Here is a 13,437-nt window from a genome sequence, read left to right as displayed (position 1 = left end):
GAAATTTTAATTTTGTTGATATAAATCCATGAAACTTAACATACCAAATTTGATAATTAAATTAGTTTAGGGAGTTTAAAGTTTCAATTCTTTCTCTCTTTTTTTTGGGGGGGTGATGTTTTACAGGCACTTAAGTATTCATCGAAGAGTCACCCCAGTAGTGGTGATCACAGACATGAAAAGATGCGAGACACCGCAGATCCTTCACCACCAAATAAAATGTTGCGGAGATCTGATAGTCCTGAAAACAAATACAGTGACAGCACAGGTCACAGTAAGGCCAAAAACGTGCATACTCACAGAGTTAGAGACAGGGATGGTGGTGAGTAACTTTCCTGTTGAAACTTTCACATATATTTATCATTCAATGGTAGTGCTATGTAAAATAATTGGCAGCAGTAATATTTTAAGCTTGTGGATATTACCATGTAGTTATGTCATCAAGGTATTTTATTTTTGTCATGTTTGATTCATAAACAGGTCCTGTGTAGATAGAGGATGCTGACTTGAGCATATAAAAATTATAGAGTACTGATAAATATATATATATGAATATAATCTACAAAATGTTTTTATTAAAGGAAGGGAGAAATGCAGAACATTTTTCCAAGAAAGAGTGACTTTTACTTTTTAAGGAGTTAAAATCTGTGTGATAATTATGGATGACAAATTATGAAGTCAGGAATTCAGTAGGTTTTCAGGGCAGTTCAAAGGCTTACCGAGATTTCTGAGATTCAGAAAATCCCTTTTGTATTTTTGTTGTGAATGTTTAAAATCTACCGTATTTTCCAGGAACCTGTTAATTTAACTTTTATACTCTTGTTCGTTCAAATACTCAACTTTTTAAAAAGTGAGCCTCCTTTTTGCGTTACTGCCACCTTTCAGTTGTTATCTCAAGCACTTTGCAGTGGGAGGCTGAGAATAAGTAAATGAAAGCAATTCTCGATAACTATATTCAGGCTTAATTTGCCCAAAGTTTCCCAAAATACCAGGTTTCATGTCTAAAGCATGCCTCAAGAAACAATCCAGCTTTTACAAAGGTAATTAAGACATCTTTATCTTCCCCACTGTAAGATCTCATATTGCTCAATAGATGACATGTTAGAAATAAGTATATAATATAGCTTGTGCTTTTTTAAGCTTCTAAGGAAACTCAGTGGAGTACCATGTGAAGTTTTGGCCACCTCTACTTAAAATTACTGGGTAGGGGAAATTAATAATGATCAGAAGATTACATTGGGATGGAATAATTTGAATGATTATTGGATGGGAGGAAAACAGTTTCTTCTCTGACTATAGCTATGTCTTTGTGCTACTTAGATAAGCTGTGTGTGTGTAGCAGTAGCAAGTGGGTTTGGTTTTTAAAGTGTTAGAAGTTCTTTGGCAAAGTTATTTAAACTATTAACGTTTTCATTTTTGTGGGTATATTTTCCATGATGCTATGTATAGCTATGTGTAACAAACTGTTCTATAATGGGTTTCATTTCAAATGTAAGCCCTTGTAGAGCAGGTACTATTGGTGCTAGGCTGTGCTTTCTTTTATTTTTAAATTTTTGGTGATTGTGGCAAAATAAGATATGGCACCTGTTGTCCTTGTACATAGGATCTAAGGTTCTCTTTCAGTGACCATATCTAGTTAATCTGTTATCTATTTAGGACGAAGACTAGTTAGACCCACAAGGAAATTTCTGTAAATGCTTTCATACATTTATAGTGAACGATGTCTGAGAAATTCTTGTACAGGTGAAATAATTCCAAGAATATTTTGTCATTTATTCATTCAGCAAACATTGGGTAACCACTGTGCGCCAGCAATCGTGTGATGCTCTTAGAAGTCAAGATAAGATGTGATCCTGGCCTTGAGACTCTCCTTCAAGGTTTTGACTCTGAGAGCTAGTGGTGTGTTAGCTGTTCAACTTTTCTCTACCTCTTTTTTTTTTTTCCACTTTGATTTTAATTTCCTTCCTGTATGAACTTCAGATACCTCCTGTTGGCTTTTTATTTACGTCTGTTTATTCTGTTTACTTAGCTGATGTTCTCTTAGCTCCATTTGTAAGAAACTTGTTACTTATTTTGTCTGATCTAGTATTTGCTAGATTATGCCCCACTCACTAAATTACTTTCCAGATACTTTGTATACAAGTGTCTTCCTGGGCCCATTTTAACTTCCAAATATAATACCATAACTCCATCCCTGTGTGTACCATCTCTAATATACCTGGTTGCCATATTCACTTATACTATGAAGGAATAAAACCAAATACCATAACATGATATCTCAACTTTGGAATTCAGAGTATCTGTTTGATGTTAATCTAGTCTTTGAAAGATGTAAAATGATGATTCTTTCCTCATTTGCATCCTACAGGAATTGCTCTTTCACTTTGAGGAAAAGGATATTATATATAGCATATAATACCTACTTGGACTTCAGGTGCATGTACTTACTTTTTTTCCTTTATTTCACATCAGTATGTGTTTGAAACTAAGCTTTTTCAAGTCCACATGTATGATTTTTTAGAAGCATTTTATATTCTTTTAGATTTTTGTCTTTTAAGTATGAAGTGAGGTACATGTAAGTAATCCATAAATATAAATTCAAAACCATTGTCCAAAGTCATATGTGAGTTGGATTATCTGTGCTGTCAGCATGTATAGTTAACATAATGTAAGAACAAGTTGCTATATTGTTTATTGAACTAGTTATTTCAAATTTATTTTCATTTTAGAATTTTAATTTCTAGTAATTTATAAGTACATACCATCATTTGTAACTAACATTTTACAAAGCAAGTTAAATGTGGAACTTATAAAGTCTATTTTATGTTTTTCTCAGGATTGGGCTTCACTGGTACTTAGTGATATCACAACACATCTTTTTTTCAGTAATTATTAGATTTGTTTCGTAAGACCTTGGGTTTCTTGAAAAGTACCAGTTCAGATGTATTGTAAAAAGGACTTAAGATATACTATTAAAAATAAGAAAGCAGGGATTGAGGATCATTTGTCATTCCTAAAAATCCTCAGGTAAAATAAAACTTATTGCAATATAGCATATATAGTTTTAAGAGTTGAGAGATGTTATTCCTTAAAATTTAATAAAAGGAATATGAATTATCTGTTGAAAATTAAGGAAGGTTATGAGAGTATAACTTTCTTAAAAGGCAAAATAAACCTTATGAGTTTATAAACCTTATCAAGTTAAGGTGAATAATTTAAATGAAATAAAATATGTTTATATATTCTGTGATCAGTCTATACAGTTTCTAATTTCTTGTTTAAAAATAACCAAAAGCAAGAATCTTAAGATAGAATCATTAGATTTGATATTTATAGTCTAGACAGTTTTAAAGATGCAGCTGACCCCCAGATGTCAGAAGTATACAGAATATAGGTTGAGTTTGTAGTTTATATAGTTTTAAATTGCCTTCATTTTGTTAAAAAGCAAGGCAGGAAGGACCTTTGAGAGGTTCCCTCATTCCTGTTCTCTCTTTCTTGAGGATTAGTTCTAAAGTGATTTTTTTTTTTTTAAACCTATTGAATTTAGGAAAGAAGAATATCTTTTTATAGGGATTCCATAGATCTGCTCTAAAAACTATTGACCTCTGGGGAGCTGGCCTTTTTTTTCTTATTATACCTCTCAGAATTACTATAAAAATCTTGTTTTATTATAAAAAGATATGCTGAAATGTTTGTTAGAAACGTCTTCCCTGGGTTGGTAGCTTAACTCAGTTAATTGAAGAATAATCAGTTTGAGGAACAACCAGTTCTCTTTATTGGTTCCTAGTGCTATGATTTGTGAAGCTTCTAGTAAATTTGTATAGTTTTTTAGTTAGCATTTTAATATCTTATAAAGTATAAAGGAAAATTGCCCTTGGGGTGGATTGGAAAACATTGTTTCTAAGGATTTTTAAAGTTTGTAGCTGCATGGTGAAGTTTTCGTTTTGTTTGGAAATGTATTTTTGGTCCCCATTAGGTCATTTTCAAACACAGGTTACTATTAACGTGTTAACATTTTGAGGGAATTGTTGTATCTGGACCATTTGGGAATAATTAGTCTTTTCAGAGTATTTAAAATATAGTTTGGTAAGTAATGGTTGCATGTTTTCACATTGGATAATAGATTGTGATCATTGTAAAACCTAGTCTTACAGTCATGTAAATAGCTTTATATTTTAATAGAATGAAATATGCTTTACATGTATCGTGTTAGAAAGTACTATAAAAGTTAACTGTCTTGTTTGATCCTCATATTGATCCTGGGAGGTAGATAGGGCAGACAGTGTGTCCTTATTTACAGTTTTACAAATGATGGAAATTTTACTTGTACAAGATTGAACAAATAGTGTCAGAGCCTAGTCTGCAAATTAGTTCTTCCTACTCTGGAAAATTGTGTGTATTCAGAGATGAAACATTTAGGTATAGGTTGATTTTTGCTTGTGTCCTCTTATTTTTATTACTAGATAGAAAGACATCATTTTTAGTTACAGGACCGGAAGATCCCAAGAAAAGTGTTAGTGAGACTATAGTTTGTTTTATTTGTTATTTTAACTTTTTATTTTGAAATCAGATTTACAGGAAGTTGCCAAGATAATAAAGAAATCATCCTGTGTATCCTTCACCCCTTTCCCCCCAGTCATTACATCTTGCCTAATTACAGTACAATATCAAAGTCAGGAAATTGACACTGGTACAGTGTATGTGGGTGATTCTGTGCCAAGTTGTCACATCAGTGTTTTATATTTTAAAATAAGTTTCAATTGAAAGCTTGCCAAAAATTTCACTTGGAAGAAGCCATTTTTCACAAGATAAATGCTCATACTCAGAGACTTGTTTTTAAAAACATGGAAAATCTAAAATTTACTACTGTTTAGCTTTCAGTGATATCACTGACTAATGTTAGATATTTTTCTGGCTAGTGAAAATAAGATATAAATATTGCCTATTTCTCTTGATCCATACTGCATAGTAAGATAGTAAATGGGGCATTTATTTTTGCATTAGGTTTCCTTAGGTCAATTAAAATACCACAGGAAACAGGTATTCCATTTCAAAAGAAACAGATTATGGTTTACGAATTAGCATTCTTAATGTTTAAACTTTTCAGTATTTTTCCACTTAATTTCAGAAAACAGTATGTACTTATATGATCTAAGCATCTGCATTTGAGCGCTATTACCAAATCATTAGTCTTGTGGCTTCCAGTCATCACATCACTTCAATATTTTTGGTATTTTTAAAGAAATGGTTATGTATTATTAATGATTTAACTGTACTTCTGTTTCACATTGATAAAAATATTTTGCAATGGTTCACTTTGGTCTTTTTAGACAGTCTGAATTGAAGTATTTTCTAGTTGTGTAAGATGTATTTGAAGTTTTTGGTATAACATACCTAGGATTTTTACTCCATAATTCACAGAAAATGTATATATTCTAGATTGTTGCTCTGGTAAGCATTGGCTTATTATCTTATTCTGTTGTGCAGAATGGTTTTGGTGTATAGTACGTCATTCTGTTATGATGCTGAAAAGAGGGAAGAGAGGAATGAACTGGGGCCTTTGGGATTCTATTCTGGGAACTGGAGATAGTAATTGCCAGTTTAGTCAATTCAAAACCAATTATTTAGGACTGGAAAATATATCCTGTGAATAGTTTCCTTTTTATGATTTATATGATGCCTTATTTTTAAAGCTTTTTTGCATTTTTCTTAACTGATCCCATAACTACCCTTTGAAATAACCTGATCAATATTATTTCTATTTTATTGTTGAAAGTATAATCCAATTAAGGTATTTAGTCTACTATTAAATTAATAGTTGAAACTGGATAGTAAGTGTCTTATACATAGAGTACATTCCAAAATATAATCCCTCCTCAATACTTAAAACTACAGTCATTTTAGTCTGGGCTACCACCTTTTCTTACCTGAACTCTGTAAGAGCCTCCTGAATTGTCTTCCTGCTTCCTTTTTGCCTCTCAGAATTATTTGCTCACACAGTAGCCAGAGTAATCTGGTTAAAATGCATATCAGCTCATATCACTTGTGCTCAAAACTTGTCAGTGAGTCTTTTTTTACTTCTCAAACCCTTTAAAAGACCCTCTGTAATCTAGTCTCTGGGTATTTCTTTAGCGTCTTTTCATACCACTCTTCTTGATTATGCTGCTTTGTCCATACTGGCCCCACAGGAAGAAGTTTATTCTTGTCTCAAGGGTCCTGCACTTTGTGTTCCTTCTTTCTGGGATATTCTTCCTTCTATGTTTCCCTGGTACATGCTTTAATTTCAGTAGCGTGTCTGCATGAGCCTTCCCTGACCTTCCTGACCACGCTGCAAAGCCATCCCCATCATCTATTCCTTTCCTCTGCTTTATTCCTTTCTTGTACTTAATGTGACTTGATAGTATCCTTTACTTACAGTTACTCTGCTATAACATGGTGTGTGTTCCTAAAAATCACCATATTACACAAAATCACACACAAAGACCACAGGAACTGTGGGGAAAATGGAGTTACGGGTATCACACTGAAAAACTTAGTCAGTTTTAAGAAGACAGGAACCTATTAAGAACTGTAGCATAGTTTTGGACATATTAAATGGTTGAGAAATACATAAATACTACAATAAATGTGACACCTTACCTTGGCAAACACCTGATGTTTGCTTGTGGATGTGGGCATCTGTCAGAAGAATTTGATCAGAAATCAGTTGGAAAGTTACAGCACTGACTGTGCATGGATATGACTCCTACTCCTGTGATGAACCGAGGTAGGTGGTGGATGTTCGAGGTGTGTGCTCTTGTGTGTGTTTTGTATATTCCTACGCAGCTCAGGTTAGCTGGGTACAGCTAGTGTTTCTTGCAGGCAAAATTGCTTATAAGAAAGTGGGAAATTTGTGTTATACTTGAATTGTTCTCTGATATAAGTATTATTAGAACAAATTCATGTTTAAGGTACAAGTGTTAAAGCAGAACTGACTGAATATGAGCCCCACCAGAACAGGGAGTGAGCTTTTATTAACAGTTTTCTCACCTTGTATCCCCGTTGCTTAGAATAGTGCAATCAATGGATAAAGGAATTTGGGGATTGTCATAATTTAAGGGAAATGAAATTGCAGTTTTCTGGAGCAGTGCTTCTCAAACTTGAAGGTGTATACTGATGAATTGGAGATTGTATCTCGTTCAAATGCACACTCAGATTCAGCAGTGGGGAAGGGAGGTGGGGGGTGGGGTGGGAACTGCATTTTTGACAAGGTCCCAAATGATGATTCTGCTGCTGGCTGCATATGAGTAACAAGGTTCTAGAGCAGCCATGTCCAATGGAAATAGACCTGTGAGCCACAAATGCAAACCACTTGTGTAGTTTTCTAATAGCTGTATTTTAAAAAGTTAAAAAAAAGAAAAAGCAGGTGAAATTAGTTTGTGTGTTTTAATTAATCAAGGATATCCAAAATATTGCTTAAACATGATTGATATTTTATAAACTATCAATAAGGTATTTTACATTCCTTTTTTTGATACCGAATCTTTGAAATCTAGTGTGTGTTTTACACTTACATTACAGTTTGGACTTGCTGTGTTTCATGTGGTCATTCGGCACAGGTGGCTACTGAAATAGACATTGAGGTTCCTGTGTGGGCAGTTCTGGAGAATATGGTCATCCTGTTTGTTTATCGTGACACTTGTTACTATTTCTCTGAAAAGATGCATATTTTTTACCTGTCTGATAATTCTGAAGTACCATATTCATACAGAGTAAGCTTGGAGTTAATGGGTCTTTGAACTACATAGTGCTTGTACTGGAATTTCACTTTGTTAATATGTTCTTTATAGAAAAATTGGAAACTACAAGGAAAGGAAGAATAAAATTGCCTCAAATCCTGTCACTTAGAGATAGATAATCACTAGTTTTCGTAAGATACATTCTTATGCCATAAAGTAATGGGAGTAATGGGAGGGCTCTGTAATAGCCTTTCCAGAATTTTTATAAAAATTGTTTCATCTTGTGTTATATTTATTTTTTCACTAGCTTGTATTTAACACTTGGCTTTTGGATTTATTGCTGCTTGGTGTTGACTATATCAATCCAAGAGGACTGCCTGACTGGGAGCATTTTTCAGGTCATGCTAGAGAATATTAACATATACCTTATTCTCACCTAAGGGGTGAAATCTTCCAGGTAGATTTGTATTTAAGTCCCAGCTCTGATACTTGCTAGCTAGGTGATCTTAGGCAAGTTCCTTAGGCTTGTTGTGGAGTTAGATTATGTATATATAAAACACTTCTAACGAATTTAGTTAAATGCCAGGACTGTGACAGAGTAAATTATTAGGTTACTCTTTTATTCCTGTGAATAATTAAGATGTTGGGTCCCATTAGCAGCCTTAAGGCTCAAGCACTACTTTCTTTTAGGGTTAGGAAGAAAATATGGGCATTTCACTTGCCAACTGAGGAGTCTGGCAAGTGAGAACTACATGAGGGGGGTGCAGGGAAATTCTAACTTGGCACCTGCTCATACCCAGGCTTTGCAGTTGAGTGATTTTTGTGATACATGTAGGGGTTTCAAACAAACAAACAAAAAAACAGCTGCACAAAGTTTAAGGTAATGGTTCCTAAATTTGGCTGCTTGAGTCAGCTGGGGAGCTTTTAAAGCTACAGTTTTCCTTGATTCCATCCCAATTATCCTGAATCAAACAATAGGGGATGGAGCCTAGCAAACTGAATTTTTGAAAGAAACACTGGCTTCATTTAAAGGTTTATAAGCTTCAGGTCTAGGAAGAAGTACATGCAAAAGGAGGAGAAGGAATTTTTGAACTGGACCTTTTGGAATGTGAATTGTAACATTGGAATCTAGAATCGTCGTTTGCCAAATCATGTCTTGAGTTTTAAAGAATTTCTTTCCTGTAATACCTTCCTAGATTTATATATAGTAGTACAGTTTGTATGCAGTACCATTTGATTTCAGTACCAGCTAACTTATTACTTGTGTGGTGAGGACATCTAATGCCCTGCAGTAGAGCAGTTCATAACTGGTATTCGCACCTAGACAGGCCGTGATCTCATTGGGTAGTATCTGGAGCCACTGTCTTGCTTTAGATAAAACTGTCTGGGGCACTCCATATCCCTTTCCCCTCTCCTCAGTGGCCTCAGGCTATCCTGAGACAGTTCAGTGATAAACATCATTTAGGTCTTTTTGTCTGGATTTGAAAAATAGCCTTCACCGAAATCACTGTACTCACACTGACTTCATGTGTTAGCAAACAGGTTTTTAAAAAATTGACCCTTAAGAGTATTTGCATTTTAAAGGAAACGTAGGATGTGTGTGGCTGATTAGATAGTGCCAGTTTGTCTGTTTAATCTTTGATTGCTTCTGATTTGTGTGACAGTATGCCAGCAGAGCATGGCATTCAGTTGGTGTCTTCTGAAAGGTTCTGACTTGTTTCATACTCCTAGATCTAGTCCTTTCTGGTAGCTAATTAAAATAATGTTTTTTTGGAATATTTTCGCTAGGATGAGGAAAGCATCATGATAAAGTATTTCGTGTAATAATTGATATGTAAAAAATAATTTTGCAGACTTCCAGCTTAATAGAGGTGTACCTGTTCAATGTGAAGAGTCATTGTAATGGGGAAAAGCTAGGAAAATTGAAACAGTATGATCGGCCGTTTCGCAGCCTTTTAAATTGTGATTTCAGCCTGTTTCTGTAAATGCTGTCCACTGGTTCTTTATTAGTGTTTTTAAGCATTCGTATTTCATATGGTATGCACAGATATGTGAGTCTCATTTGTCATGGAACATTTAAATTATAAAGAATGTTAAGGGTCAAGTCAAAGTCGTACATTCTAAAACTGCAGAATAACCTTAATTTTACATTTCTGTGTCGTTGAGAGTTCCGTTTTTTATATGTAACTGTTAAATGCCAGTGTTGAGTACTTTGGAAAAGTAGGGCAAAGTGCCTAGGTCCTCAAGATCCCTTTCAATTTGTTTTATTTATCATTTTGTATTGCCTTTGCAAGGAATGATTCCCTAATACCGGCACTCACAATTTAGGGATGTTTTGATTCTTGGGAAGAAAATATTTCAGACGTAACATTCATTAGAATTTAAGTATGAAATTCTTGTTTTTAGTGCAGGCTTAGAGATTTGCAAAATTTATTTTGCTGTTAAATTAGTATATTAGCTAATTTTCATTTTCATTGTAAACTAGTGCATGCCAAGGTTTCAGCATAGTCCGTTTAGAGCAGGAGTGCTTTGGTCCCAACTGTTTAATTTCACTTTCTTCCATTTTATCTGAACTCTTAGTTATCAGCATCATGATAGTACAGTTAGGGCAGTTAGTCACTGTTTACTCCCTAGGGAGAATGTGTATTTCTGCTGCAGCCTCTTACTATAGCTTTATATTGGATGAAGCCATATGAATTTGCTGTTTTTGCAGGTAAAAAATTAAATATCAGGAATTCCTGTGCTTCAACCTAGAATTTATAGTGTGTTTTCATTTTTGTTAGGGCATGTCCTCCTGTTTGTTTTGTTTGTTTGTTTCCAAAACATCTGGAATGTGCTAAATCTATTCTCTCAGCTGGATGACCTTTTTCTTTTTCTTTTTAACTTTATTACCTCAGCTCTGCATCCAGATAATGTTGTTTGTTGTGTTGATCATGGGCATCCTTACTCCTGAGTTTACTGAGCATACTTTCAGGGTTTAAACATTAAAGAATGCTTTTTTTTTAGTTTTCTGGTAGATAGCTTATCAAATTAAGGGAATTTCCTTCTTTTCCCAATTTGCCAAGAGTATTTATAAGAAGTGGAAGGTGGTTTTCAGGTATTTTCTGCCACTATTCAAACGGATGATCATATAAAAATGTATTAATGTAATAAATTAGAATGAGTTGGAGAGATTTCTGTCTTTCTATACCCTGAAGCAGATTAAATAACACAAGAATTATCTCCTTAGGAATGGTATGGTGGAATTCTGCTATAAAACTGTCTGGACCTGTTACCTTATTTAAGGTTAGAAGTCTGGCTCTTTTGCCCTTCTTTCTATGGTTGTTGATTCCCACCCCCCCACCCCCATTTCCTTCAGTATTTTATTGGAAAATTTATTGGTAGAAATTTTTAAATTTATGTTTGTCAATAGTTGTGACTCTTTTCTTATACTAACATTGTACCTTTCCCCACTTTTTAAAAATCATACTTACCAAAGACTTATTTCTTAGCTACAGAGCAACAACTGTTTCTATTTCACTTGTTTCAGTTTTTATTGGACTCTTCTTTGGCCCTAGCTTCTTCAGTCGAAAGCTTATGTTTATATTCAGTCTTTGTTATTTGTTGAAGACATTTAAACATGTAAATTTTTAAAACTTTGCTGCTTTTGTTCATATTGCATAGTTTATAATGCAGTTATGGCACAATCTCATTTTTAGTCTAGTCTGTGTACTAATTTTTGACTGTTCTTTTCCTGAGTCATTTCTCTTTTTTTTTTTAAATGCGATTTTACTGAGATATATTCGCATACCAGATAACCATCTAAAGTGTGCAATCAGCAGTTCATGGTATCATCATATAGTTGTGCATTCAATACCACAGTCAATTTTTTAACATTTTCATTACTCAAAAAAATAAAAAAGAACACCCAAAACATCCCATACTCCTTAAAACCCACCCCCCCTCCTCCACTGTTTGTTTATTTTTTGTCTTTACTTTCTTACTCATCTGTCCGTATACTGGATAAAGGAAATGTCAGTCACAAGGTTTTCTCAATTACGCAGTCGCAATGTAAAAGCTATATAGTTATACAATCGTCTTCAAGAATCAAGGCTACTGGATTGAAGTTTAGCCGTTTGAGGTATTTCCTTCTAACTATTCTAATACACTAAAAATGGGTATCTATATAATGCATAAGAATAACCTCCAGAATGACCTCTTGCTGAGTCATTATTTGTTAAACCCTCATGCCGTGCTGGCTAAGGAGATTTTATGGTTTTACTTTCTATAGTTTGTTAGGCAGAATAATAGATGCGTGTGTGTGTGTGTGTGTGTGTGTGTGTGTGTTCCAAATATAACCCTTTATTTGAATATTGAATAAGCTTTTTCAAGCCACTTTTACTTCTCTAGAAATTCTCATACATGGTGCTTTAGGTTCTTCACTCTTTGAGAATCACTGCTCTAATTATTTTGAATTAGTAATCTATTGTGATGATTTTATTCTTAAAGTGACCGCTCTAATGTAAGCTGAAGATAATTTTGTATCAGGAAAAAAAAAATACAGCTATTACATGAGTGTATTTTAGCTCTTGGACTTGTGCATTTTGACAGTGTAATTAACTTTTAAGAGTAAACCTATTAGAATGTAGAGACTTTGAAAGAGTATAAGCTATTTCAATCCATTGATGGCTCAGTTGTAGAGTCTTCATAGAATGGTCCTTGGGGTTGAATTCAAATCTTATTGGAAAGCTGAGAGGCATAGAAGCAGATCAGTCTTAATTTCTCTTCAGTCCCATTTTATTTTTGATCTGAAACAATAATAGTTGCTTGCCTTCTTCCTTACTTACTAGTTTTGTTTTTGAATTATTATTGTTCTAAATTTTTAAACCCATTCTCAGTGAGTAAAAATTTAAGATACTGGAGTGGTTATGATACAGGCTTTGAACGGTATCTGGAAGTGGAGAGAGAAATACTTTGAGAGTTGGCATCGTTGGAGCCTCCTTAAGGTGAATGTATTGAAGGTTCTTATCTACTTTTTTGTATGAATATTTTAATGTTTGCTTGTTAAAAATCACATTGTTTGTCCCTTTCCAATTTTTCTTTCAGTGTTCTTAAGGATATGTGTGGTTTTTAAAAAGCCATCTTCTGGCTTAAAAATGCACTAATTCATTTTTGTAGAGCTGGGATGGTGTTTTGTATTATGGTTTTTCCAGTATCTGGGCTCAGAATTTATCAAAATCAGGCGGAGAAATTAAGGCTTGTTGGTCAGAGTGGTACTTAAATTTTGGTTTGTTGACCCTGTCTCTACTGTGTGACATATTCGATATTGCCCCTCTGTAATCCATTCCATATCATTAATATTGGTGCTGGTGGAGGAAGGAAAGGAAGGCTTCTGTTTCATTTTGTGCAGTGTTATTTCAAAAGACCCTTTTTGACTGGTCTTGGGGTTTTTACTGCACCTATCAAAACTTCATGTTAAGGAACTACTATGGAATAAAATTTATAACAAGAAAATGTTATAAGTCAGAACTCTTTGAATACTGGCTGGACTTTAATGTCTGCCAGAAAGTTCATTTTGGGATTTGGATGTTATTTATCTTTTAGTATGGTAAAGTGGCAAGAGCACTAAACTAGTCTTGGAATCTGGATTTGTAGTTTTAGTCCTGCTAGTTAGTGTTTTGACCATGGGCAAATCATAAAATCTCTTGGCTGCTACTCCCCACCCCCCCTTCCTTTGTGA

General features: G+C 34.2%; 1 protein-coding gene across 7 annotated transcripts in view; it reads left to right on the top strand.

Annotated features, from left to right (window-relative positions):
- Positions 1 to 13,437, top strand: part of WAC (WW domain containing adaptor with coiled-coil) — a 77,501-nt gene that overhangs the window by 2,310 nt on the left and 61,754 nt on the right. For 4 of the 7 annotated variants that reach the window (XM_037837973.1, XM_037837975.1, XM_037837972.1 and 1 more), the window contains exon 3: positions 127 to 322. In XM_037837973.1, the coding sequence (XP_037693901.1) occupies positions 184 to 322 (139 nt within the window). In that variant the 5' untranslated portion in view covers positions 127 to 183. Of the gene's footprint in view, positions 1 to 108; positions 323 to 13,437 lie in introns of all 7 variants that reach the window. The other 3 variants (XM_037837970.1, XM_037837974.1, XM_037837969.1) reach the window with 1 other exon arrangement.

Source organism: Choloepus didactylus, chromosome 5, assembly GCF_015220235.1.
Source record: "Choloepus didactylus isolate mChoDid1 chromosome 5, mChoDid1.pri, whole genome shotgun sequence".
Lineage (NCBI taxonomy): Eukaryota > Metazoa > Chordata > Mammalia > Pilosa > Megalonychidae > Choloepus > Choloepus didactylus.
Note: the sequence above shows the minus strand (reverse complement) of the source record. Positions and strands in the feature narration are given on the sequence as shown.